Source organism: Pantherophis guttatus, chromosome 14, assembly GCF_059756535.1.
Source record: "Pantherophis guttatus breed Tessera chromosome 14, ASM5975653v1, whole genome shotgun sequence".
Taxonomy (NCBI): domain Eukaryota; kingdom Metazoa; phylum Chordata; class Lepidosauria; order Squamata; family Colubridae; genus Pantherophis; species Pantherophis guttatus.
Genome location: NC_142076.1, coordinates 22,166,726 through 22,191,101, shown reverse-complemented (window position 1 = coordinate 22,191,101; position 24,376 = coordinate 22,166,726). Strand labels below are relative to the sequence as shown.

The 24,376-nt window shown below is 46.6% G+C and overlaps 1 protein-coding gene across 3 annotated transcripts in view; it reads left to right on the top strand.

Moving 5' to 3' along the window:
• The window catches only part of CACNA1H (calcium voltage-gated channel subunit alpha1 H), a 132,712-nt gene that overhangs the window by 81,396 nt on the left and 26,940 nt on the right, over positions 1–24,376 (top strand). For all 3 annotated transcript variants that reach the window (XM_087878497.1, XM_060684033.2, XM_060684032.2), the window contains exons 8-14: positions 5,706–5,798; positions 7,303–8,092; positions 8,531–8,949; positions 16,728–16,879; positions 17,350–17,535; positions 18,635–18,752; positions 20,368–20,523. In XM_087878497.1, the coding sequence (XP_087734623.1) occupies positions 5,706–5,798; positions 7,303–8,092; positions 8,531–8,949; positions 16,728–16,879; positions 17,350–17,535; positions 18,635–18,752; positions 20,368–20,523 (1,914 nt within the window). The remainder of the gene's footprint in view (positions 1–5,705; positions 5,799–7,302; positions 8,093–8,530; positions 8,950–16,727; positions 16,880–17,349; positions 17,536–18,634; positions 18,753–20,367; positions 20,524–24,376) is intronic.

The window sequence follows — 24,376 nt, the reverse complement described above, 5'->3', positions numbered from 1 at the left end:
TCTCAGGGGCATCTTCAGAACACACCTGGATGGTTCCATTAGTTGGACTTTACAAGGATGGTCAGTGTTTTGATTAAGTTGCCAGGATTCTTTTTGCAATGAGCCCTAAACCTGGGCAGAGATAGATACCTCTCCCTTTCCCCGTGGGTGGCAGTTGCAGAACACCTGGCCAGGTAGGGCTAGAAACAGCTTCCTGATTCCATTGGGAGTCTATTCTGGGTTGTTACCATTTGGTGGGTTCTCCCAGCCCTCTGCTCTTCCTCGTCCTCTTGACCCTGACTCTTGTGGCACAGCTAACCTGGGCCAGGCTGAGTCCCACAGCTGGCGCAGCACGGATCAAACTCTGCACATCTGGTAGGAGAAGCCAGATCTTTGGACTCCATGGAGGAAGCAAAGGTTGGTAGCTTCATTGGTCCTGCTCATCCTTTCTTTCTTAGGCTGTGCAAATCGTGAGCCCTCAAGGCAGGGAGTTCAGCTTCCTTCTGTCGAAAGAAGTTATCAAAATCCTGCCGTGAACTCCAGTTGCTGCTGACAGCAGCTTTAATATTATTCAGGATTTTGTTTTCTCTCATCTGCTCCTCTCCCCCCCCCAACAGCTTCAGGAAAGGGAGGGAAGATGAATGGAGGCTGTCTTCTCTCGGACATTCTGCACACATGTTTTTCTCAGCGAGGTTGCCTTGAAATTTCACCAACAGATTGGTTCTATCAGCAGGGAAGGAATTCCACCTTGCAGATGGCCAAGAGAAGGCCAAGGAAGCCTCTCTAGCAGGGCTTGATTGAGCCATCAAGGGAGATGCCTTCCAACAAAATAGCTCTTTGGAACGCAATGTTCTGCCTGCGATCCCGTGGTTCTCCCTCCTGTGTATTTCAAGCAAATTCTGTTTTAGAATTCTACACAATTCACCAAGGGTTTGTTTTATTCCAGGAGGCATCATGCCTGCAAATCTTTGTGGCTCTCAAATGCAGCCCCCTTGGGACCAATGAAGGCTTAGTTCGAGACAGGAAAAATTGCTTCTCGGTTTTTGGGATAGGGCCTGGTTCTCAATGTCCCACCAATGTCTATTTGTCCAGTTCTTGGTTGATGCTGGGCTTGCTTAAGGAAACCTTTCCAAATCTTGGCTTCTTGTTTTCTGCCATCCAATCTGCAGGGCTGGCTTGCTGGATTGATGCGCTCACACACCACAAAACCATGAATTCCATTTTCCTGCCCGCCACAGCACAGCAAATGCTGAGGCTAATTAGCATGATAAATCAAGCCTCATGAATATGTAATGAAGCACAATTTATTTTCCATTACTACAATTGCAGTTGATCCATGTTTTTTTGGGCAGTGAAGTTTCTGGGCAAATCATTACTCAGACTTCTGTGGACAGAGAAACAGGAGAGTTCACTGCTCCACCAGTTTTCATCAAGCAAAGGAAGAGTTTCTCCACAAACTTTTTTAAAGGAAATTCCTCGCATCCTTAGAACCACCCATCCCTCTTTCTTTCTTTGGGACTTTTTGACAAGCCAAGAGATGGAGGGGTCAGTTTGTCAGCAGCACCGTTCCAACGTTGGGATGGTGGTTTATTTGGAGAAAATTCAAGGAAAGGAGGAAGGAAGGAAGGAAGGAAGGAAGGAAGGAAGGAAGGAAGGAAGGAAGGAAGTCAGAGATTTGCCTTTTGAAAAATTGTGTCCTGATCTAGAACCAGAAAATTAAATATATTTTAGAGATTAAAATAATAAGCCTTGAAGAGATAAAAGAGATTAATTCTTCCAATGGGAATTCTTTCATGTCTCCCAGAGGAGACAGTTTTCCTTCCTGGACATTTGGGCCAGACTGGGAGTTATTTTGGCACCTCCTGCGGGAGAAAGTTGCCACTTTCCAAGGATTCCAACTGGCTTCCTCAGTGCAAAAGGGAAAAATCGGGGTCTCCCTATAAGCGAGGGAAGCCTCTGTTTTATTCATGAGAGGACCACACAAACCCAGGTATCATTTTAAGAGGTCCCAGCACTGCACTGCTTGGAGCCCTCTGGCCAGCCCAAATGCTGCCTTTCCTCAGTATGATTCGCACTCACCTCAAACTAACCAACAGCCCACTAAGCCCTACAAAGAAAGACCAAACCAGAATAATTGCAACAAAGCTAAGCGTTTTGTAGAATCGCAACTCCTCCACCTTGACCTGAGCTGCAAAGCACCTGGTGTGAACAGAGCCCATAAATTACATTCCAGGGGAACTGAAACAAGATCTAGATCGCCTCTCCATGAGCGCCACCAAGTCCACCATGGAGGAAGAGAAATTTCTGCAGGCCAGGAAACAGATCCTGTATGCCCGATTCTCTCTCTGTATTTTTTTCTTCCTGAAAGGTGGCATAGCTCCACGCATGAATGGGGAGGGGGGAGAAGAGAACCCCAGAGCCTTTTTCCCACTTATTTGCTTTCCCTGAATTCTGTTCTGAGGCTCTCTTCCCACAAGGAAGACTTCTCCCTCTCCAATATCCTGGGGGTCCGTCAGCTCGTTCTTCTTCGGAGCGCCTGGAGAGAGGCAGCCACCTGCTTCTGCAGCTGTTCCAGCAGAGTGACGAGAAACCCATCCTAGGAAGACGAGGGATGGTGACAGAAGGGAAGCCCTGGCGTGGGACCAAGGCATGCCGGCGGTGCCTCGGTTTCCCTTACAAGATGCCTCCCAGCTCTGGATTCCCAGCACAGCTCTGCAGAGGAGGAGGAGGAGGCTTCAGGGCTGCCCAGCTGCTCCCAAATTGAGGTGCCAAGACAGGAGACAGGCAACTGGCCGGGTTCCATCTTTTCCTTTTGCAGCAAGCCAGAAGGACTTTGATGTGATGGAGATTGAGACATTGTTCAACCTCTTCTCTCTTGTGCACTTCACTCCCACGCCACCCTTGTTTCGAAACTCACGTTATTAGACGTGCCTGGAGACCTTATTTCAGATAAGCTCCCCTCTCTGAGGGGATTCGGAGTCATGGGGGGTGACTTCCAAGAAAGCATGCAGGGCTCTGCTCTTCGGGGGTTGATAAGAGACGTGTTAGTGGGTTATCAGGAGAGGTCCCACGGATCAGGCCATGAATCAGTAATGACATAAACCAGCATCTTGTTTCCAATCATGGCTAACCAGATACTTCTGGGGAAGCCCACAAGGAGAAAACAAGGGACACCTTCTTCTCTGTGGGTCTCCTGCCCACCATCAGCATTCAGATGGACCATCTATGAACCCGGAGGAATCCTTCCAGTGAGCCACCAGCTGAATTTCCCCTCAGGAGTTGTCCAAATTCTCTTTTACAGCAGTCTGAAACTGGGGTTCACCGTGGGATGTTGAGTTCCTTCAGTTAGTTGATTCTGTGGTATCTGGAGAAGAGTCTCTTTAGGAGATGAGCTGTGGTGATGCATTGGTTAGAATACTGACCTGCAGGCTACTTCTGCTGACTGCCGGCTGCCTGCAATTTGGCAGTTCAAATCTCACCAGGCTCAAGGTTGACTCAGCCTTCCATCCTTCTGAGATGGATAAAATGAGGACTCAGATTGTTGGGGGCAAGAGGCTGACTCTGTAAACTGCTTAGAGAGGGCAGTAAAGCACTGTGAAGCGGTATATAAGTCTAAGGGCTATTGCTATTGCTATTTGAGGCTGTTCAGTTCCACCCTGGGCCAGGAAAATGCCTGGCTGCCTGGTACGTGGCTTACAACTCACTTATGTGCCTGTTTGACGATCCTGTAGTCTCTGCTCCATCTCCATACCGGGTCAAGAAGTGACCACTTGACCAAAGCATTCTGAGGTCAACCGAGTGCTATGACCCAAGCTTAATCCATCTGAAGTTCTCAGGATCTTCCAAGGTTGACTGAGAGCTCCAACGTCCTGCCCCAAAGGCGTCTCTAGGAAAGGCCACCTGACACTCTCTCCCTCCTTCTTGCAGTTTGGACCATAGAGTGGTGGTGGACACACTGTGCAACTAGAATGTGCATCAGCACAAGGATTGTGTCAAGGAGTGACTTTCCCCTTTGCTTCTGGGTGTCTGCAAGGCTGGATTGAGAAAGTCAAGATGGTGCTCACAATGTTGGATCTGATGCTTCGCCTTCTTTTATGTGCCTTATCCATGTGCCATTGTCGCCCCATCTTGACCGTTTCACCACAACTTTCAGGCATGTCCACTTGCGGGTTCCAGCCCAACTCGCTTCTTATGGTGTTAATTAAGTCTTCGGTTCTTTTCTTCCAGAGCGGAAAGACGATGGGAAGCTCAAGTAGTATGCCGTGGCTTTGCCGTATAATTAAAACATCCTTCCCCTTGTTCAGACATTTAACGGTGACAGCAGCAAGGACAATTATGCAACTTTCACGCACGCTGCTGAGCCAGTGAAAAAGAAAGCCTTCACGGTGTATTTAAGGCCATTTATGGGCTCCGCAACGGAGATCAGATCTGAAGCCCAGGATAGGCCTCGGTGGAAGGCAAATTCTCCCCTTAGAAAAGGGAGGGCGGATAAATTATGACCATCCGGAGACTTTGTGAATTGCTAGAAAGCTTCTGCTTCAACACTCCAAGCCTTGCATGTAGAAAGCTAGCACTCCTTCCTTGTAGCTTGGCCTCCTTGCTTCCTGTAGGTTGATTGACCCAAGGAAAGCATTTAAAATGGAAATATATCCCTCCCCACATCCCAATGGTTGATCCTGGCTCAGCTCCTCCAAAGACTGACCTGAAGGTCTCACCATATCATTGTTCTTCTTAGTTCTTTGCTTCCAAGTTTTGACTTCCATCAAAATGAAGAAAAAAGTGCCCTGGAAGGAAACATGGGGCAAAGTTGGGGAAAGATAAGAACTCTCATTATTGCAATGACGGCCCCACAGAGAAAGACTCTTCCTTCAGGCTCCAGCAAATCTTAACCAACCAGCCATGCCCCTCTGTGTGTATGTGTGCGTGGGTGTGCACGCACATGCAAGAATAACTAACCACCAACAGACTTTGATGTTAATCTTTATATTTTTCTTTCTTGAGTTGGTGTCAGTTTGGATAATCTGCTTGGGTTCCTCCTGTCTTGGAACAGCAGTGAACGGGGCATCTGATTAAATTGCAGAGCTTGGAGTTTTGCAGGAGAACAAATCGTTTGCTGGAGCAGATAAATTTTATGGAAGGCAGGAGGTGAAGACTTAATGGGCATCCCACTTTCTCCCTTTTATTTTTGAAAAAAGTTAAATTCTCAGCTTATTGGGTTTAGGGATGGATGGGGCTTCATTCTGACGGAGAGGAACCACTGGGTAGGGGATGAAGTGGGCAATTCGTGCAGTCCACAGACTGCCTGATTATATCCAGGCATGGGAAGCAAGTTGAATCCAGTGGAAGGTTCTGAAAGTGACAAAGCAGAGCAATCCTGGCCCTCCCTTGGTTTCCCCTTCAGCCTCTTCTGCCAGCTCAAATGCCCATCAAAACAACGGGGGAGGAAATGATCCACCCATCCATCTTCAGCAAAGCTCTGCTTTCCTTCACTTGAGAGTGGTGAGAGTTGCTGCTATCTGAGTTCTCCAGCCCTGGTTGCTCACAAGGACTCTGTGTGAGCTGAATAAAGGTTGAAGGGTGGGGGCGGGGAGGGGGGAGAGAGAGAGAGAGCGGTTGGAAGAACAGAAAGGAGGAGAATCCAGAAAAGACTGGAAGGGTTTTCTGCTTCTTAACTGGTCCCTGATGATGCTCTTAATGCGTTTCTCTCATCTCTGCTTCCCCTACAGGTTATAACCCTGGAAGGATGGGTTGACATCATGTATTATGTTATGGACGCACACTCTTTTTACAATTTTATATATTTTATACTACTTATAATAGTAAGTATGGGGAGGGACAGGGGGCTGTCACCTCAGGTTAACCCTGTGGTTCTTAACAAAGGGGGTCTCAGCAGGATGAGGGGCCAGGCAAAGGATCTTTGGGGCATCTGCAGGGTTGGGGCATCCAAGATTCAAGATGGTGGCAAAGACTGTACGATCTTTGAACAGCTGTACAGCCCCCATTCTTTTTTAATCTGTCCAGGTCAATGATCTCCTCATAACATCTGCTGTGTTTGCGGAAAGCTGCAAACCTCTCCTGAGTCTAAATGTCCTCATGGCTAGACTATCCCCAAATTCCAAAAACCAGGTTTCCCATAACCAAGTCATGCACAATACAGTCTTCAATGGATAAATGTTGTAATTCCTGAAAATCTACTCTCAACACTGAGAGTGGTAGCAGCTTGTTTGAAGCACATCCAAGGTTCCAGCCCATGAGAAATCTGCCAAGTGGGCCATTAACAACTTCCACTAGCAATAACACACACACACAAACACACACAAACACACACAGCCTTTATGTCTGCATTAAGCTTTCCGTCATGGTGGTTTACATTAAGAAGCTAAGAGGGAAGTTCGTTCACATCAGAGGAGTAGCACAAGAGAGAAGCAGAAGGGATTTTCTTGGCAGTATCTCCGACTTCAAATATCCCAGCGCTTTTGTCCAGAAAAGGCCCTATTTTCACTGGGTGGCCAGTTTAGCCCTCGTTCTGCCTTGGCCGGACCCTCCTTGGAGGCCTGTCTCCTGGGGTGGGCACCACAGTCCCCAAATGGAGCAATGGTTCTGAGGAGGACCACCAAGATGCAAAGATCTTCATCTGGTGATCTAGAGTGACGTTTTGGGAATGTGAGGGGGGGCACATTTATGTGACTTCTGGGATATATTAGAGGTAGGAATAGGAACCAGTTGTGTGTGTATGGGGGGCTGATTTCAGACTATTTAAAGTGGATGAGTTGTGTTGCAGTAAAAAGGATAGGCAGTCTGAAGTGCATGCAAAAATCAGATTCTGGATTAGGCTCTTGAACTAACTCAGGGATCTCTGAGGAGGGGCAAAAAAACCAATGACCACCTGATTGAATCCCCACTCCTATTTTACAAGTACCCCTCTTGATGGTCCTTTTCGGCTGACTATCAGCTTTTAACATTCCTGGGTCTTCTCAATCTAAATCAGAGATGTTCAACCTTGGGAACTTTAAGACTTGTGGACTTCAACTCCCAGAATTCCCCAGCCAGCATAGCTGTTTAAGAAAGCACCTTTGGGACAACCATGACCTGGATGACTGGGAATCTCCATAGACACTTTCTTTGGGTCACTCTACTTCCTTGATTGCCCATTCCTGTTAGGTCAGTCCAACACACCCAGTCATGAAGAGTTGACCAAGGTCAACTTTAGCCAAGCACTGCATGGTGTTCTATCGCAGCCACTTGTCCTTTGATGGGTGTGGGGCGAGCACGGCCGGTAGCCTCCATCTTCAAGTGCTCTCTGTCTTCTTTTGGCTCTCCCAGGTTGGTTCTTTCTTCATGATTAACTTGTGCCTGGTTGTGATAGCAACACAGTTTTCTGAAACCAAACAGCGGGAGAACCAGCTGATGCAAGAGCAGCGAGCCCGCTACCTCTCCAATGACAGCACAATCGCCAGCTTCTCCGAGCCGGGAAGCTGCTACGAAGAGCTCCTCAAATACATCTGCCACATTTTCAGGAAAGTCAAACGGAGGGCCCTGCGCCTCTACAACAACTGGCAGAGCAAGCGGCGGAAAAAAGTCAACCCCAACAGCGGCGGAGACGATGTTCAGGGCCACCAGAGTGGCAAGCGGCGCATCACGTCCATCCATCACTTGATCCACCACCACCACCACCACCACCACCACTACCACATCAGCAACGGGAGCCCCCAAGGGCCAAGGGCCAACCCAGGGATTTGTGACCTGGAGTTGGACGTCATAAAGCCTGGAAGCCAACTGATGCTTCCTCCATCTTCACCCAGCTGCCCAAGTGGTGGAGCTGCAGATACAGAGTCCATCCGCAGTATCTACCATGCCGACTGCCACGTGGAAGGGACCTCAGTGAAATGCAAGTCTTCCAGCATTGCTGCAGGTAGCAAAACTGCCAATCGTGGCAGCATGAACTACCCCACCATCTTGCCTTCTCCAGCAAACAAAGCCAGTGTCCCTCCCTTGTCCAAGGGGAAGAAAAATGAGGGCAGTGAGGCAGCCTCTCCCGTGCCCGTGGTCAGCAGCCCAGCCCATCTGAATGCAGATTGCTATGGGAAGCTCCATCATCTAGTGGGAGAACGTGGTAAGAAAAATGGCTTCAATGACCTAATTTAGACTTAGATCCAAAGCAGAGATCAAAAAAGATTAGGGATAAAAGCTCAGTAGAAGATCTCTGCTGGTGCAGCGGAAGGTCTTGTCCAAGCTCAATCTCACCACCCCAGATCACCTCTGAATCTGGAGTTTCTACTACATACTCCAAACATTTGAAAGCCACTAACCTCCACAGTCATCTGAACAATATGACATTGTCTTTCTTCCAGTACTCATGGCCTTGGCACTGAGTAGACGCCAGAAGACCAACCCCCCCCAAAGGAGATGTTTAAAGGCACTTCATAGGGTTGCTCCTTATTAAATTGGTTGCTGTGCTTGTAGACATCTTTGCTTTCTGTTTGGTTTGCACTTTCGTTTCTGTTGGACCTACCCAAGTCCTCAAGTGTCTAACATTCTCCTTCCATTGCAGGCCTCTGCCGGACCTCCAGCATTCTGTCTGGCTTGAACGTGCCGTGTCCTCTGCCAGGGCCCCAAGCCAACACCTTGAGCTGTGAGCTGCAAAACTGCCCATTCTGTGCCAGCATCCTGGAGGATCCTGAGTTTGAGTTCAGTGAGGCAGACAGCTATGAGTCAGGAGAAGACAACAATGGGATCTATGAGTTCACCCAGGATGTAAAACATGGGGACTTACGGGACCAGATCCAGCAGCAGAGGAACAAGAAAAAGAAGAAAAGGAAACCAGCCAAGGAGAGGAACAAGATAACCAAGCTCTGGAAGGCCTTTGGCAGCAAGCTGAAACGGATCGTGGAGAGCAAGTATTTCAACCGTGGGATCATGATCGCCATCCTCATCAATACGCTGAGCATGGGCATTGAGTATCATGAACAGGTAAGGAGGTAGGTTGGCTTAGCTGGTCAAACTCAGGAGAGGCCATTGTCTGATCTCATACCTATTCTTAGTCTTGCTTAAGAGAAGGATCCTCTTCTCTTCCTCATGGTTGTGTGAAGACCAGCAACTCTTCCAGAATAATCTTTCATAACTTCTCCTGGATGAAAATAAATAATTTGCTTTTCCTGGGTCGGAGAAGTTCTTCATTTAAAAAAGAAATTCAGGGGAAGAGAAATCCAAACTGTTCACACTAAGGCTGGGGATGCTGTGGTATCCAAGAGCATGTCTTAACGGTGAGGACACCATGTTCCAGATGCTGGCATCTCATGAAGGCCAGTTGGCTAGAAGGGGATGAGTCATCCCTGAAGCACAGCTGGGTCATTGTGGCTGGACAAAGCTGCCCTTCCCTTTGTCTGCAGTTTGGGGAGAGAGTTGGAATTCACTTGATGTGAAATCTTCCCCTCTGCTTCCAACTTGTTTGTCTTTGCTGGAGGAGATGCAAGGATGAGCCCACCCATCAGAGATCCTTGAATGAATGAGAGGATATCACTGCCTTGAGCAACCAACCAGTTCGGGTCTTCTGAAGACCTCAGTGAAGGCAAAGCCAGTTGGGGGAGAGAAGACACAAGAAGGCGATGTGTCTTTGCAAGAAGGGAAAAAGTTAAAGTGGGGACCTGGTTGAAGTCCACCCTGATCTCCAGAAGCTGAGTGGGTGATCCTGGCCCATCTCTTCTCTCACCCTACCTCAGAAGGTTAATGTGGGGCTGAAATAAGAGGGGGGGAACTGGTGCATATAGGAGTCCCACATTCTCTGAAAGGCAAGTGGGACGTTTCTCAAACCTCAGAATTCCTTTTAACTGAACTTCATGTAAGGTTAACAATCCCATAATTAGTCACTGGCTGGGAGCCCTCGTGAGCTTTGTGGTTGATCCAGAATAGCTTCTGTGCAGCCTCCCACAACTGAATGCCTGGTTAGCACAAGACTTTTGCACAAGCTCAAAGATGGAAAAGGGTATCAAACTCATCAGCTTGATCCCCCCCCCTGCTTTTCTTTGGGGAGTGGGTGCATTTCAACCTGAGATCTTTGCCCTCAAGCCCTTGAGCAAGCTAAGTCTTTGGAGACCCCAAATGCCAGAAAGCCAATTCTTTCCTTCCAGCCCAGTTGCTGATTTCTCCAAAGGAAGAAACTGTTCTTCCATTTCTTTTCTTTTTCCTTTCAAAATGATTGCATTGTATTTTCTATTCTGTCTGGTTCCATAGGACATCACTTAGAATTAGTTCAGAGTTGGGCAGGGCCTAAATTGAATTAATGAAATGTAATGTAATCTGGTTTAATGTAATTCAGCAAATGGGAGGAAAGAGGGAGGTTGCGGAAATGGAGAATTCTACCTGGGAAGGCAGAGTTTTGAGATGCAATCGCTCGCCTGTGAATCTCATTCTTTACGCTTTGATCCAATTGTGATTGATTGGAGCGATCAACCAAGGACGAGGTGGCTCAGCGGCGGTGACAGCTCTATCAGTAACCTGGTCCCAGGAGTGGCACAAGCTTCTGTGGGAATGCCATCTGCTGCTTTGGATTGCAAGATTGCTCCCTGGGTCCTTGATGATTTGGGTGAAAGAAGGTGCCACTCCAGGAAGGGGGACCAAGAGCTGAGGGGGCTATCTAACACAGATCCCAACCAGATCAGTTTAGCCTTATCAGTTCAGATTAATTGCAAATGGATCTCAAACATCATACCAGCTTCTTTGCTCTTTATAGAAATTCTGATGGAGGTTGAATACAGCCTGTTCTTCACCAGGTCCTTGAGATCACCTTAGGACTGAATATCCTCCCTCCTTCCCTTTACCTCCTTCCTTCCTTCCTTCCTTCCTTCCTTCCTTCCTTCCTTCCTTCCTTCCCTCCCTCCCTCCCTCCCTCCCTCCCTCCCTCCTTCCTGTGTGGAGATCAGGCCTCCCTTTCATTGAGGATCCATGACATGCTTACAAATATTAACCATGGGTTATTGAAATGCAATATGAAATAGAAATGGAAGGTATTCTTTTTGTGTGTGTGGCTGAGTCCATGCTTTCTAAAACAGATATGATTTTCCAGGGCTGCTTATTTATTTATGCTATGGAGCCTCAAGAAAATTAAGGGAAGTTTCTGCTAAGTGAAGTAACAATCATTCTGGGTTACTTCTGGGCCTTCAGAAGTTGTGGGTGCCCCATCATTGGAGGCTTTTAAGAAGAGACTGGACAGCCACTTGTCTGAAATGGTATAGACTGTCTTGCTCGAGCTGAGGGTTGGACTGGATGACCTCCAAGGTCCCTTCCAATGCTGTTATCCTTTGAAGTTCATCCCTCAGCAGGTCCTTCTCCATCTCTCCTCCCCTTCATTCACAGGCAGTTGACTTTTCCAACATTTCCTTGACCTCTTCTCTAATTGATGGGCTGCTTGAACCAAGGAACCCTTTGTTCTGGCACACCATCCAGCTTCAGCCTCCCCCTCCTCTTTGTCCCACCCGCCACCAAGCGACCCCTGCCAGAAAGAATCTCCATAAAAGTCTATTCCTCGGGATGAGTAACGGCTTGGCCAAAGGGATCTCTGTGGCCTCCCTGCTTGATTAAACATTACCAGCACCCTGGAAGTTGGAAGAGTAAACAATGGCAACCAGAATGGCTTTTGATCTCTCTGTTGGTCGACCAAAGTTATTGTCTCAACATGCTGCAAAGAGCAAGAAGTTATTCTGAATTCCCCCAGGCCTCCCTCCCTCTTCTGTCTTTTTGGAAACAGTGCTGAAAAGAGCAAGCCAACAGTCTGAGGTTTGGAATTCCTTTCCTGCAAAGGCCAAAATATTTGGATTTGGGGTTTCTTTCTTTCTTTTTTTAAAGGACAACTTGCAGAACTCATAAATCTTTATTTAAATCCTCTGAATCAAACTGAGTTTTTCTCTTGGATCTCAGAGGCCACTTGTGAAAGTGACCCCAGTGGAGGGTGGCTTGCCCTCTTTTCCACTCGCCAAATCTTCCCAGATCCAAAGAAACTTTGCGGGTTTGTCTGTAGACGTCCTCCTTTAAACCGATATGCAGGTTAATGCAAAAATGGACGGGGTGGATTTCTGGGTAAAGACCATGAAAGAAAAGACAAGAAGAAGTCAAGGCCATTTTCTCCCCCAAAGGCTACCACTGGGAAATTTGGGGTGATGAAGTCCACAAGTCCTAAAGTTGGCAGAATTCGACACCCCTGATTTAGCCTCTGTTCTCCAGAAAGAGAAGCTTCAGGTAGCAGCATCTCCTGAACGTCTCTCCCGATTCTTCCTGCCCACTCAGGGGAGGTGGTAATTGATCTAATCCAGCCTGGCATTTAAGCCACTTGAAATAAAATTGCTTTATGTCAAGTGAGGCTGAGAAATGGGGAGAGCAGGGCCTCAGTGCCTTGCCGGGAGTCCCGAGTGTGGCTAGGAAGCCTGCCTTAAGGAGGGAGGGAGGTCCCCTCAGGGTCTCGGTTAGTTCCTCAGCAAAGTTAAAGGGACAGGAATGCGAGAGAAAATTAGTAAAGAAAATATATATTTGATTATACATGTAATAACTGCAGCGATGATAGTATTTGCACAAAGATGGAAAGCAGAAAAAATCCCTTCAGAAGGGGAAGTAATTAAGAAAATATTAGATTGTGCAGAAATGAATAGACTGACTTTGATCATTAAAGAGAGGAGTCGGAATATTTTAAGATATGGAGAAAATTTTACCATTGGTTAGAGAAGAGGTATAAATAGAGAGAGCAAATGTAATAAAACAATGGAAGAAGAAAGGGGAGAGTGAAGATAGATAAATGTAGTAATAGTAAGCAAGAGAATGTTATAATAAATGAATAATGTGTGGAAAATATTATAACAAATGAATAGAAAATATCAAGAAATGATGAAGATAGGAGGAGCAAGAAGAAGACGACGACACAGGAGAAGCACCCAGACGATACACTGAACGACTGATTATGTATTGTATGTTTGTTTGTTTATAAAATAAAAAACATGATTAAAAAAAAAGAAAGAATGCGAGGAAGCAGTTGGTTCACCCCAAAACCAACCTAGCTGGAAATCAGGCCCCATATTCAAGACCAGGGCTCTCCAAACTTGTGGACTTCAAATCCCCAAATTCTCCATGCTGTCTGGGGAATTCTGGGAGTTGGAGTCCACAAGTCTTAAATGTCTATGGAGATTCTCAGTCATCCAGGTCATGGTTGTCAGAATTGAAGAAGCTTTTGGATGAGAAGTGAAATATCTTTTTTAAAAAAAAACACACACATAGAAAAATACATTGCCATGTTTAAACACAATCACCTCCTTTTCTCTTTTCCAGAACAAGTAGGTAGCAAGGAGCTTTGAAACTCCAAAAGTCACATCCCCAAGAGAACCCAACCTGCCATTCTGGGCCTCCGTCAATACTAGTTCAAATTATTGAATTTGTTCCCCTTTCTTTTCAGGTTTTGTTTTTTTTTAGCATGCTCTGCGATTCTAGGATCTGACTGGGCGCTAAGCAGTGCTTCAAAGCCCTGCCTCCTTCTTTTAACCAGATCATTAATTCAGCTCCTCACCCACCCAAGAGTGGAAACCCTTTTAAAGGATTTCCAGCAATTGGAAGAGAGGTGGAGTGGGGTGAGGTGGGGTGGGGTGGGAAGGGGGCTTAGTTAATCCTACCTGAGCTCTCTTCTAATCTCCTGTATTTGTATTTTTTTTAAAGGGGGGGGAGGGGTGTTCTATCAAGCACTTACTTCCTTAATGATGTACATGCACTGGAAATCTAATATGGTGGCCAGAAAGTAATTCATTAGTTAAACAGATTAGTCATGGGAGAGATTGCAGAGCTCCATGAATTAAGTAAAAGGTTTAATCTGCGCTTCAACGGGAGGCAAGCGAGGGCTTTTATAGCCCACAACATCCATCCCAGGGCTCAACAAGGGAAGGGAAATCCTGCTTCAGAGTCTCATTTAGCGTCCTGGTCTACACGCAATCCCTACTAAAAGGACAAGCTTGTGTCCTGATGAGAAGAAGGCAAAAGGGGGAACGCATTCTAGGGTGGTGCCTGTGCGCTGATTTCCACCCTTGGATCCCAGAATGGGACCCATTGCTACAGATCCATTGCCTTGAGCGGGTCACCCGATTCTCTTCGGAGCAGAGTCTTTCTCTCTTGACTTGGCTTTGCCTTCTCAGAATGCAACTTGACTCCGATAAAGGAGAACATTTGTAGCTCAGGATTGAAGCGAAGGGTCCTTGGTGCTCTCGGAGCTTGAATTCTCTTGCAAACGTTTCTTGACCCAACTAGGAAACGTCATCAGTGCTAGTAGGGAGTGGGGTTTGCTCTATCCCTGTGGCTTGCCCTGTTAGTATTGGCTGGGGTGGTCTTAAGGGTTCTTTGTTTGGGCCGTTTACTGTTGGGGATTTTTGGCAGTTCCTTGGTTGGCCTATTGTTTACTTCTGGATGGTTGGTCTGATGTTAATCCTGGAGTTAATCTCTGCTCATCTGGGTGCTGGTGGGGAGGTGTTTTGGGGGTCTTTTTGTTCCCTTTTGGGCTTATTGTCTCCTTTACATAGAATGGGAGCTGAAGTCTGCATGTCTTAAAGTTCCCAAGACTGGGAAAACCTGAGTTACTCTAGCACTGGTTTTGCATGCTCACCCCTCTTGCAATTTACTTCTTCTGGCATTTCTGCCAAGAAGGGTAGCTATCCTGTCACCGCTGTGCGTCTCCTCCAAACAGATTGACACTCATGGAGTTCCTCCTCCTGTGTTGCTTGTCCCAGGCTAATTGTGGCGAATTGTCTGCTTAATCACTCCCCTTTTGTCTGTAAGGAGAAACGGGTCCAAGCCTGCCATTCCACGGAGTCTTTGGAAGGTTCTCTTGCAGGCTTGGAACCCAACCAAACACACCATGCAATCATCTACGCTTGTTCTCCATGCAAGGAAGTCTGGCTGTCGTACAAGACGAGGCTGCCTCCCTACGTGCAGAAAAGTTAGGGTAGAAATGAAACCTTTCTTTGCAAACCCCACCCCCCCCCCAAAAAAAGCCCACAATGATCCCTTCTCCACTTCTGTTTAATCCGGGATTGTCTTCTTGTCATTCTGACATCTACATGACATCTCAAACTGAGCCCTTGTTTTTCCTCGCTCCGTTGGGCATTAATTCCCACATCCCTCACTTCTTGATCAATCTGGTTCCTTCAGGTTCTCAACACGCTGCTTTGTGGATGATGAACACAGAAAGAGAAGGCATTCCCCACCCCCACCCCAAATTCCCTTTTCTGCTTGGGGTTCCTGAGCAGGAGAAGGTGGAACAGACTGCCAGATCTTAGGAAATTAGCCAAGAGATATGGAGATTAGTCAGCCCTAAAGAAGAATAAATCAACCCCTTTCTTGGCTGGGAGCATAACCTGCAGTGTTCAGATCTCCATCACATCCAACTTCTGCACAAAAGAGGTCTTTCTTTTTCTAAGGCATTTATTTCCTTACATGTTGGGGTTTTTTCATACATTATTTTCCCAAATACCTTTTTTTTTTTTTGTATAGTCCTTTTTGTACTGACACCACATTGAAATTTAGTTGCAAAGGTGTCTCACATTTCAGCTGGGGCACAGACAATGGTGGGATTCCAAATATTTTTACTACCGTTTCTGTGGGCGTGGCTAGGTGTGTGTGGCTTGGTGGGTGTGGCAGGTGAAGGATACTGCAAAATCCCCATTCCCTCCACACTCCTGGGGGAAGGATATTGTAAAATCTCTATTCCCACCAAACTCTGGGGCCAGCCAGAGGTGTTACTTATCGGTTCTCCAAACTACTCAAAATTTCCGCTACTGGTTCTACAGAACTGGTCAGAACCTGCTGAAACCCACCTCTGGGCACAGACCAGGGCAGAGCCAATTAGACAGGGGGAGGTTTGCATGAAGTTGGGGGAAAATGGTTTTCTTCCCACTCTGGATGCTCTTTTTCTTTCATGAATTAACAAGGTCTGCAGGAAAGCTCAAGAAACTTTCTCTGTCTTCCCATACTCACTTTTTGTCTTATAGCGCAAGAGAAGAGATTTGGAAAGTCCTTGCTGGTGAATATGGTTAGCTTCCGTAATTAGTCTGAATTGTTGTCAACAGTCCGGTTGAGTGGATTAGATCACTTTCAATGCAACATTTACAAGAGTTGCTTGGAAACCAAGGACAAGATAGAGGAAGAATGTTCTTCCCAGCCAGTCTTTGTTTGTTGACTCCTTGTGGCTATTCATGTCCCTTGCTGCAATTCATATTTCATGCATTCTGGCTGAAAAGCTGTTCTATGAATAAATAAACTGGCCTGAAAGGCTGTGGCAAGGCAAGATTGTGTGTTGGGTTGAGAAAAGGAGTTTAAAACATGTGTGTGTGTATCTATCTATCTATCTCTAGGTGGGTGGGTGGGTGGGTGGATATGGTAAACATTAAAATCTTCCTTCTGGATTACTAATATTTGCAATTCACTAGATGTGTATTTTAGACAATTCTTCTCCTATCTTGATCCTATCTTGTTTGATACTTTGTCTGCAATTATTACTTTTCTATATTTTGCATCCTGTCACCCTATTTTCCATTGTGATAACAATCCCCCTGGTCACAGGCTCACAAAAATAACTCAGCTTGACAATCATGATGGAGCAAGATAAAATTGTCATTGTCAAATATTTGGCTCTTCTTCCTCTGCAACTAGAAGTTAGAGAATAATAGCCAAGGGAAGTATTTTGGCCTCCATTCTGACTTGAATTACCTTGATTTCTCCCTCTTGCCCAGCCGGATGAGCTAACCAATGCCCTGGAGATCAGCAACATTGTCTTCACAAGCATGTTTGCTCTGGAGATGCTCCTCAAGCTCTTGGCTTTTGGCATCTGGGGTTACATCAAGAACCCCTACAACATTTTTGACGGCATCATTGTTGTCATCAGGTAAATTGGCTTCTAACGTTGCCTCAGAAGAATCCTTCTACTTAAAACTGGAGCAAGGGGGAGAGAGAGAATGGATGAAAATTGCCTGCCAGCTGAATTTCCTTGCCTGCTTATCTTTTTTACCACTGCAGCAAATCTTGGGGAAGTAATATTCCACTTCTGGTGTTCCCTGGGGTCACCTCGCCGAATTGTCTTTGGGGAAGATGGGTTGATTTAGCTGCATCTGCAGAAGAGCTGGGAGGGGAGGAGAGAGAGTCCCTAGAGAACGTACACTTGTATCTCCCTTTTTTGACCACCACGTGTCCAAATGAAAAAAAACCTTCTCTGGGCCCAACTTCATTATCTGCCAATCGGCCAAAATAAGCAGCTGTGCCCCAGGCCATCTCTGCCATCAGGGGCAATTAGGAAGCTGGCAGTTGCTCAGGAGCCGGACAGCCCAAGTTGCCTGAATCTCTTTCTCCATCCTGCAGTGTCTGGGAGATCATTGGCCAGGCCGACGGGGGCCTTTCGGTGCTGAGGACCTTCCGTCTCCTCCGGGTTCTCAAGCTGGTGCGGTTCATGCCAGCTCTCCGCCGACAGTTGGTGGTTCTCATGAAGACCATGGACAACGTGGCCACCTTCTGCATGCTGCTCATGCTTTTCATCTTCATCTTCAGGTAGGAGGAGTCGCTGGGCGCGTCGCCTGTCTTGCCTCGTTAGCCGGCTGCTTCTGTTCCTCTCGGGGCTGCACCAATTAGAGTGGCAAGGATCCCATTTGCCCAACACGTGGGAATAAAAATGGCCTCTCCATGTAGTGACAGATTCTGCAGGTCCATGTCTCCCGGGCTGCCTCGTTCCTTCTGCATCCTGCCACCCAGGAGACAAATGAAAGATGCAAAGTGACAAGCATGACACAACAGGGCCTCCCCCTTTGTTTGTGATAGTTGGGCAAACAACAGTGAGACAACTGCATTGGCGGCCAAGGACGGCTCCTCTCCAAGTAGGACGAGAGTCTTCCTTGGTTGACATGGACCCCATGAAAAGTTCAAGAAGAGGAACTGTGGTTCCCCCCCCCCACCCCATAAATATACATCAAGTACAATATTCTTCAAAGGGGAGGCAGAGTTTTGCAATCTGTGAAACATTTATAGAGAAAGTCAAATAAGATTTTGTAGACTTCAGGTAGATAAAGAGGCTAATTCTGACACCCTTTGTGCTTCTCCAATTGGGTGCTTTTGGGGTGTGGGGGAGGCCCAGCTCTCTCGTGCTCAGTCAACAGGGTCTTCCATCGTGCTGTCAGGAAATTCTGGGAATTTTGTTCCTCCTGGCCCTGGTGGGATCCAGGTTGGAGAAGACAACGCTACTTCACTCATGTTTCCTAGTCAACAATCTGGAAAAGGAACAATGACCTGAGATATGTCATAATTACAAATTTTTGATTGAAGTTTTACAAAGGGCATAAAAACTAGCACAAAGAAAAAATAAGGAAAGGAAAGGAGCAAAAGTGCAGAAAGAAAGAATGAAAAGGAAAAATTAGAAAGAAGAAGTTTCTAATTTCCTTTGCAGAAAAATAGAATTGCAAAATTATCTCTTCTTTGATTGCAAAAAACCTCCCTTTTTTCTATTATCTGACCTGAGTTATTTCAGACTGCTGTCCAAGATGAAATAAGAGCCAGAACCTTTTCAAATCCCCTGTTCAAATAAGCTGTTTGCTTTTTCAACCATCTTCTCTTTCTTTGTTTCTCTCTTTCTCTCTCCCCTTTTCCTTCCCCACAGCATCCTAGGTATGCATCTTTTTGGGTGCAAATTTGGCTTAAGGACAGAGGCAGGAGACACCATGCCAGACCGAAAGAACTTCGATTCCCTGCTGTGGGCAATTGTCACCGTGTTTCAGGTAAGGTCCTTTGGGGGAGGGAGGGAGGGGCTGCAGCCTTTCCAGCTGACCCTTCAATGGCTTCATAAAGGCAGAATATTGGAGCCTCCCCAAAGGTATCAGCGTAACTATTCCAGAAGTCAGCATGGTGGACTTACTCCTGCACACTGGTGGGTCAATCATCGGACAGGCAGGTCCAACCCCAGTTGGAAATCATTCCAGAAAATTTAAGATCCATCTTTTGCAGCCTGTTATCTCCAAACCTCCAATATGTAGGTCAGCATTACAAATTACACGCTGGCAAGGGAATTCTGGGAGTTGAAGTCCAGCCGTCTTAAGGTGGCCGAGTTTTAAAAACACAGCTTTAGAAGATTAAAATCAGTGGAAAATTCCCTGGAAGATCGGAAAATGCTGAGAGTCTCTCTCTCCCCTTCGAGCCCCCCTGTCTAGATAAACAACCCCCAAGGATTAAATAATTGACTGCTGGGAGACTCTGACAGCAGCTTCGTGTCATTTATGCTGTCACTCCATCCGTCTAATAGAGAGGCTGGCACTGTTTTCCTAGCAAAGTCTCGCAGCTCACTAAATTAGGTGCAAAAGAGACCGAAGCTAAACTTGATGCTTCTTGTCAAGGTCAGTGGAAGCTGCATTATCAAGTGTGGAGGGGAGGGGGCTGGGTGAAAGGAAGGCTGGCTTTTGGCTCCATGAGGGGTTTGAAAACAGCTTACCTAGTTAAGATGAGGTGAGCCTGGGGGGAAAGGCTTCTGCTTTCTAGAGCTCAGTTCCTGGGTTATTCTTGGTCACCCTCCATACCTGCCCACAGGAAGAAGCGTGACCTATAAACAAAACTGATCTAATTAGCACCATTGTTAACAATAATCAAAGCCTTGCTATTTTGCATAGAGACAAAGTTTTTCTGTCTCCCGTCCTAACGCAAAGCCCTCATTTGCATTTATGATCAATGGCTCACCGTTTCAGCAAACGTTGTGAGTCAGCAGGAAAATGAAGGAGAAAAAAATGACTCTGGGTATCGTATTGGATGTACTTTTTACCTGTGGCGCTTCCACACAAAATGGAAGTCTCTGAAGTTAGTTCTGGGAAGGATGGGTGGCAATCAGATTTGGTCCCAGTTTGGTCAATAGCAGGAGGCAAATAAGAGAAGGTTCATCTCGGCAACTGACCCGCAGATGAGCTGCCAATAAGGGGAGAGAGTTTGGGAAGGGGAGCAACCTGTGGCAATTAGATCCGTCCAGAAGATGTTGGTCCTTGGTGTCTCACTTCAATCTCAGCTCATGGTGAGCGATGTTCCTGGGAGGGCAAGCCTTGATGGGCCTTCATTCCTGGGGGAAAGCTGCTAATTAGATGGGTCTGATCTTGTACATTTTCTGAACATGCACAAGAAAGAGACTCCGCTCAACAATTATTCAACCAAGGAGTTGTTGTAGCTTCTTACCAGCTCCTTTCCTTGGAAACACACACAATGATGGAGCTATGCAGGAAAAAGATGCTATAGCAAAAGGACTGTACATGTGAGACCACTTGGAAGGACTAATAGCCAAGCATGGAAACACATAGTGAAACCAGAAAAGAGAGAAGTGGGTTCAGATGTTCTTCCTGTCCCAACTGCTTCTTTCAGATCCTGACCCAAGAAGACTGGAATGTGGTCCTCTACAATGGAATGGCCTCCACCTCCTCCTGGGCTGCTCTCTACTTTGTGGCTCTGATGACCTTTGGCAATTATGTCCTCTTCAACCTCTTGGTCGCCATCCTGGTAGAAGGTTTCCAAGCCGAGGTAAGGAATCCACGAATGGCTGGTTGGGTTTTTTTGTTGAGTGACTCCACAGACCTTAATGGTGTCAAGGACACGTTGAGGTGCAGCTCCTTATTTATGAATAGTGTAATCGTATCGTCATAACATCTTATATACTTGGCATTCATTTCAGTGGCACAGATATAAATCCCAATCATCTAAACATATTCAGCAGGTATAACAGACCATGATTGAACTTTGTGCCCTGGGATTAGATGGTTGTTAGTTGGGCTTATCTCAGCAGTTTGGTTAAACAAAATTATTTTTTCAAAATGTGCCTGCAAATAACTAGCTTCTCACCCTGATGCCTTCTAAATAAGATGACTACAAATACAAAAATGTCTAGGTAGGACAACGTATTTCAAAATATTTTCATCAAAATTCACGGACAGCTGTGGTGTTCATTGTCAGTGATCTAGGAAGACCATTTTCACTGCAGGAAAGCAAAAGTCACAACATCAAGAAGATTACTTGGATATGAATGTCCAACTGCACTTCCTGGAAGAACTCCGTATGAACGTGTCCTTCAGGAAACTCTTTCTTACTTGTTCTGGTCAGAGCTGCTAAGCTTTCCCTCTTCTGACAGCTCTACAAGATAAATCCATAGCACAGTTTTCAGCAAGAGTTATGTCCCCATTTCCATCTCAGAAATATAACCCATCACATCACATGTCATCAAGGAGCTTTTATGAAGTCATTAGCGTATGGAAATGAACTTGGAGCCTTACCTGCAGTCAGCCTGCTTGAGTGAAGAATGGTGACTCAGAGAGGGGCTTTAATCACAGGCAGGAGAGGAGAATATTACTATGTTTTCCCAGCTCAGTAAGAACCAAGTGGCCATTTACCATCTCCCGAATGCCCAACTGCCTTTCTCAGCAGGATGAGAAATTGCTTTGCTCTTCAAGGCACAAGTCCTCAAGGAGCGTCAGGGGAATGAATGGAGAACAGGTAGAATTATGCTCTCCTCCTGAATTCTTCTTTCCACTTTCCTCCATGCATTACTGGCGACCTCTGAGTAATTTAGACTTACTCTAAATAAGTTGAAGTAACCACACAAAGAATGGGGGATGGTGTGCCTGCCCAGGATGCTGAAATAAGATGGCCATCAGGTTCACAAAAAATGGAAGCAGAGCAGGAGGTCCGTTTGAGAAGCAAGGCAAAACTGACAAAATGGAGCAGAAAGTCCCACCTGCAGCACACCTGATGGTTGGAGAAGACTCGGTTGATCCCGAAGTCCATTCCTTCCTGTCCAGAACTCATATATGTCCACTTGGTTCATTGCCTACAATGAATAAAATCTTCAAAAGTTGAACCTGCAGACGGCAGATATGATTATTTATAGGATCTAAGTCAACATAGGTCTAACGTTAGAGAGCAATCACATGTTCCCCCAGTTTCTGTTGTGTATTTAGTATTATTCCGTTCTTCCTCTAACGGTGAAGACCTGAGTCCTTCTAATAATTCCTCTCCCCACCTTGACCTGCTCTGGCTGGCTTTGGTTCAGTTGCCCTCCTGCTGACAGGGATTGCCTTCACGTTCTAAGCCAGTCTATCAGATTTTCCAAGAAGATCTTCCTTTGGAATCCCTCCATGAGAAATGATTTTGCTCAGAGAAAACTCCTGCATCTTAACTCAGACTGATTGGATTAAAAATGGCAGCGGCAGCATCATTGGCCAAAGGCTCCATTACATTTAGTTCTAGCTACTGGCAAATTGACTGCAACTGCGGTAACAAGATTATACCTTCCTGCTCTTTCCCACCGAGAGAGCCTCCATCCATCGTGGCACTTGTGTCTTCATTTCATCCTCTGCTACCCACCAGCCTTTGGCCAATTTGGCTGAGAATTCAGCCTCTGGTTGGCTCCTGTCTGGGGAGGCCGGCTGACAATGTTATTATCGTCTGAGCCTTTCCCAGATTCCTGTGAGTTGTGGAGCTTTTGCTAACTATTGATTTCCTATTCTTTGAAATCGGCTCTGGCAGCTTCGCCTTCTCTAGCCACTCGAAATCTGCTCTTTTCATAAGAACTAGAAAACATAAGTTAGAGAGCAAACTCATCCAAGCTTCCTTTTCTCCACAAAGTGGCCAGTTGGATCCTCTTGGGAACCCCATGAGCAGGGCAGCTAAGGCAGTGGTAGTGCCATCGAATGTGACGTTCGCTTTAATAAGAGAATAACAGACTTGGAAAGGGACCTCGGAGGCCTTCTAGTCAACCCCCCCCCAATTCTCATGGCCATTGGCTTTGAGAGATGCATAAGAATCACATCTATCCATCTCATGTGAATTCCAGCCTTTCCCTCTGAGGCTTCCTCTCCAACAATTGGTGATAAAAGCAGAAAGTGCAGAATCAGTCAACAATGGAGCTTACCAGGGATGGGAAAATGCCATCAATTCTCTCCTAGCTCATTCTCTCTCTCTCTCCCTTTTTTGTTAAGGTGTTAAGTAAACCCCAAAATTTGGAGCTTGTATCCTTTCAGGATGTTGGGATGGCAACACTTAATTTTTTTCCCAAGATGAACTTTGCTTCAGCCTTCCCTTCTCTTCCAAAGGCCTTGCTGTTGTCTTCAGGTGCTCTCCTTCCTTGCAGCCTCCACCTCTCCCTCTCTTGTGGTTCCACCATCATGGCCCTGGATATATTTTGCAGCCTTCGAAGGAGCTGATACCAGAATGAGCCACATAAAGTAGGCCTCTCCAACCTTAGCTACTTTTAAGACTTGTGGACTTCAACTCCCAGAATTCTGCTGGCTGGAGAAATCTGGGAGTTGAAGTCCAGAAGTCTGAAAGTGGCCAAGTTTGGAGACCCCTGCTATGGGGCCTGAAGGAATGTCATTAGGGCAAGTCTGCCCCCATGCACTGTGCTGTGACCCACAAGCGCACACTGTTCCTCTGCTTTGCACCAGTGCCTGTTCTTGGCCAGGGTCTCTCTGGACTCCCTGTGTGCTACAGACCCATCCTCCCAATTTTCTCCACATCTGTGCTCAGAGATAGCCAGGGCAACAGGCAGAAGAGGTCGGCACATGGTTCTCTGGGATAGTAGCCCAGAATTTCTGGGAACACGGTGGCCCTATCTGCCACCCACAGTTTCATTTCCATCTCTTCAATGGCTTTTCCCTAAATAAGCAACAATAATAACCGAGACCACCAATCAGGAACAATTCCACCAGCCCCACAGCTGTGTATCCATCACTCTTCTCCTGATCTCCATTCATCCGCCGATTCTCCAGCATTTTTGGCTTCAGCTTCTATCCCAGGGTTTCGGGTTGGCAGCTACCATCTGGAAACATTTGGCTGCTCGGCTGGCACTGGACAAGCAGGAGAGGGCATCTTTTCAGGAGAGGCCTAGAATACCCATTGTTTCTGCTGGCCTCCAGATGCCGAGCTGCTTGAGTTGGTTGCAAGTCAACAGCTAAGCAGAGGAGGAGGTGGGGTCTAAGAGCCAAGGGTCTTATTGGGGCAAGAATTGGTTGACATCCTGCCCGCCCCTCCTACAACCCCCCCCCAGTGAAGCAAAGAATCCTAGCTCCAAATATGAGGGGGGGGGAACCCTCCTTTGCAGATGTGTTCACCAGAACACAACCCATTAATTTACTCAGCAAAATAAGTTATTATGTAATGAAGAGTTGTCTTCCAGATTTTCCAGTCTCTTGGCCACATAAATGGCCTGATTCTGCAGAACTGGGACTGGCAGCCCCATCCTCTGCTCGGCATAAATATGTAATTATAGGCTTGGCGAACCGCCGAGGAGGGAAGAGGATTCGGAGGTGGTGATGACACCCCTTGAAGCTGTGATTTAAATGTCCGGCAAATGTCCTTTTCATTTCCTCTTAAGAAAGAAGCC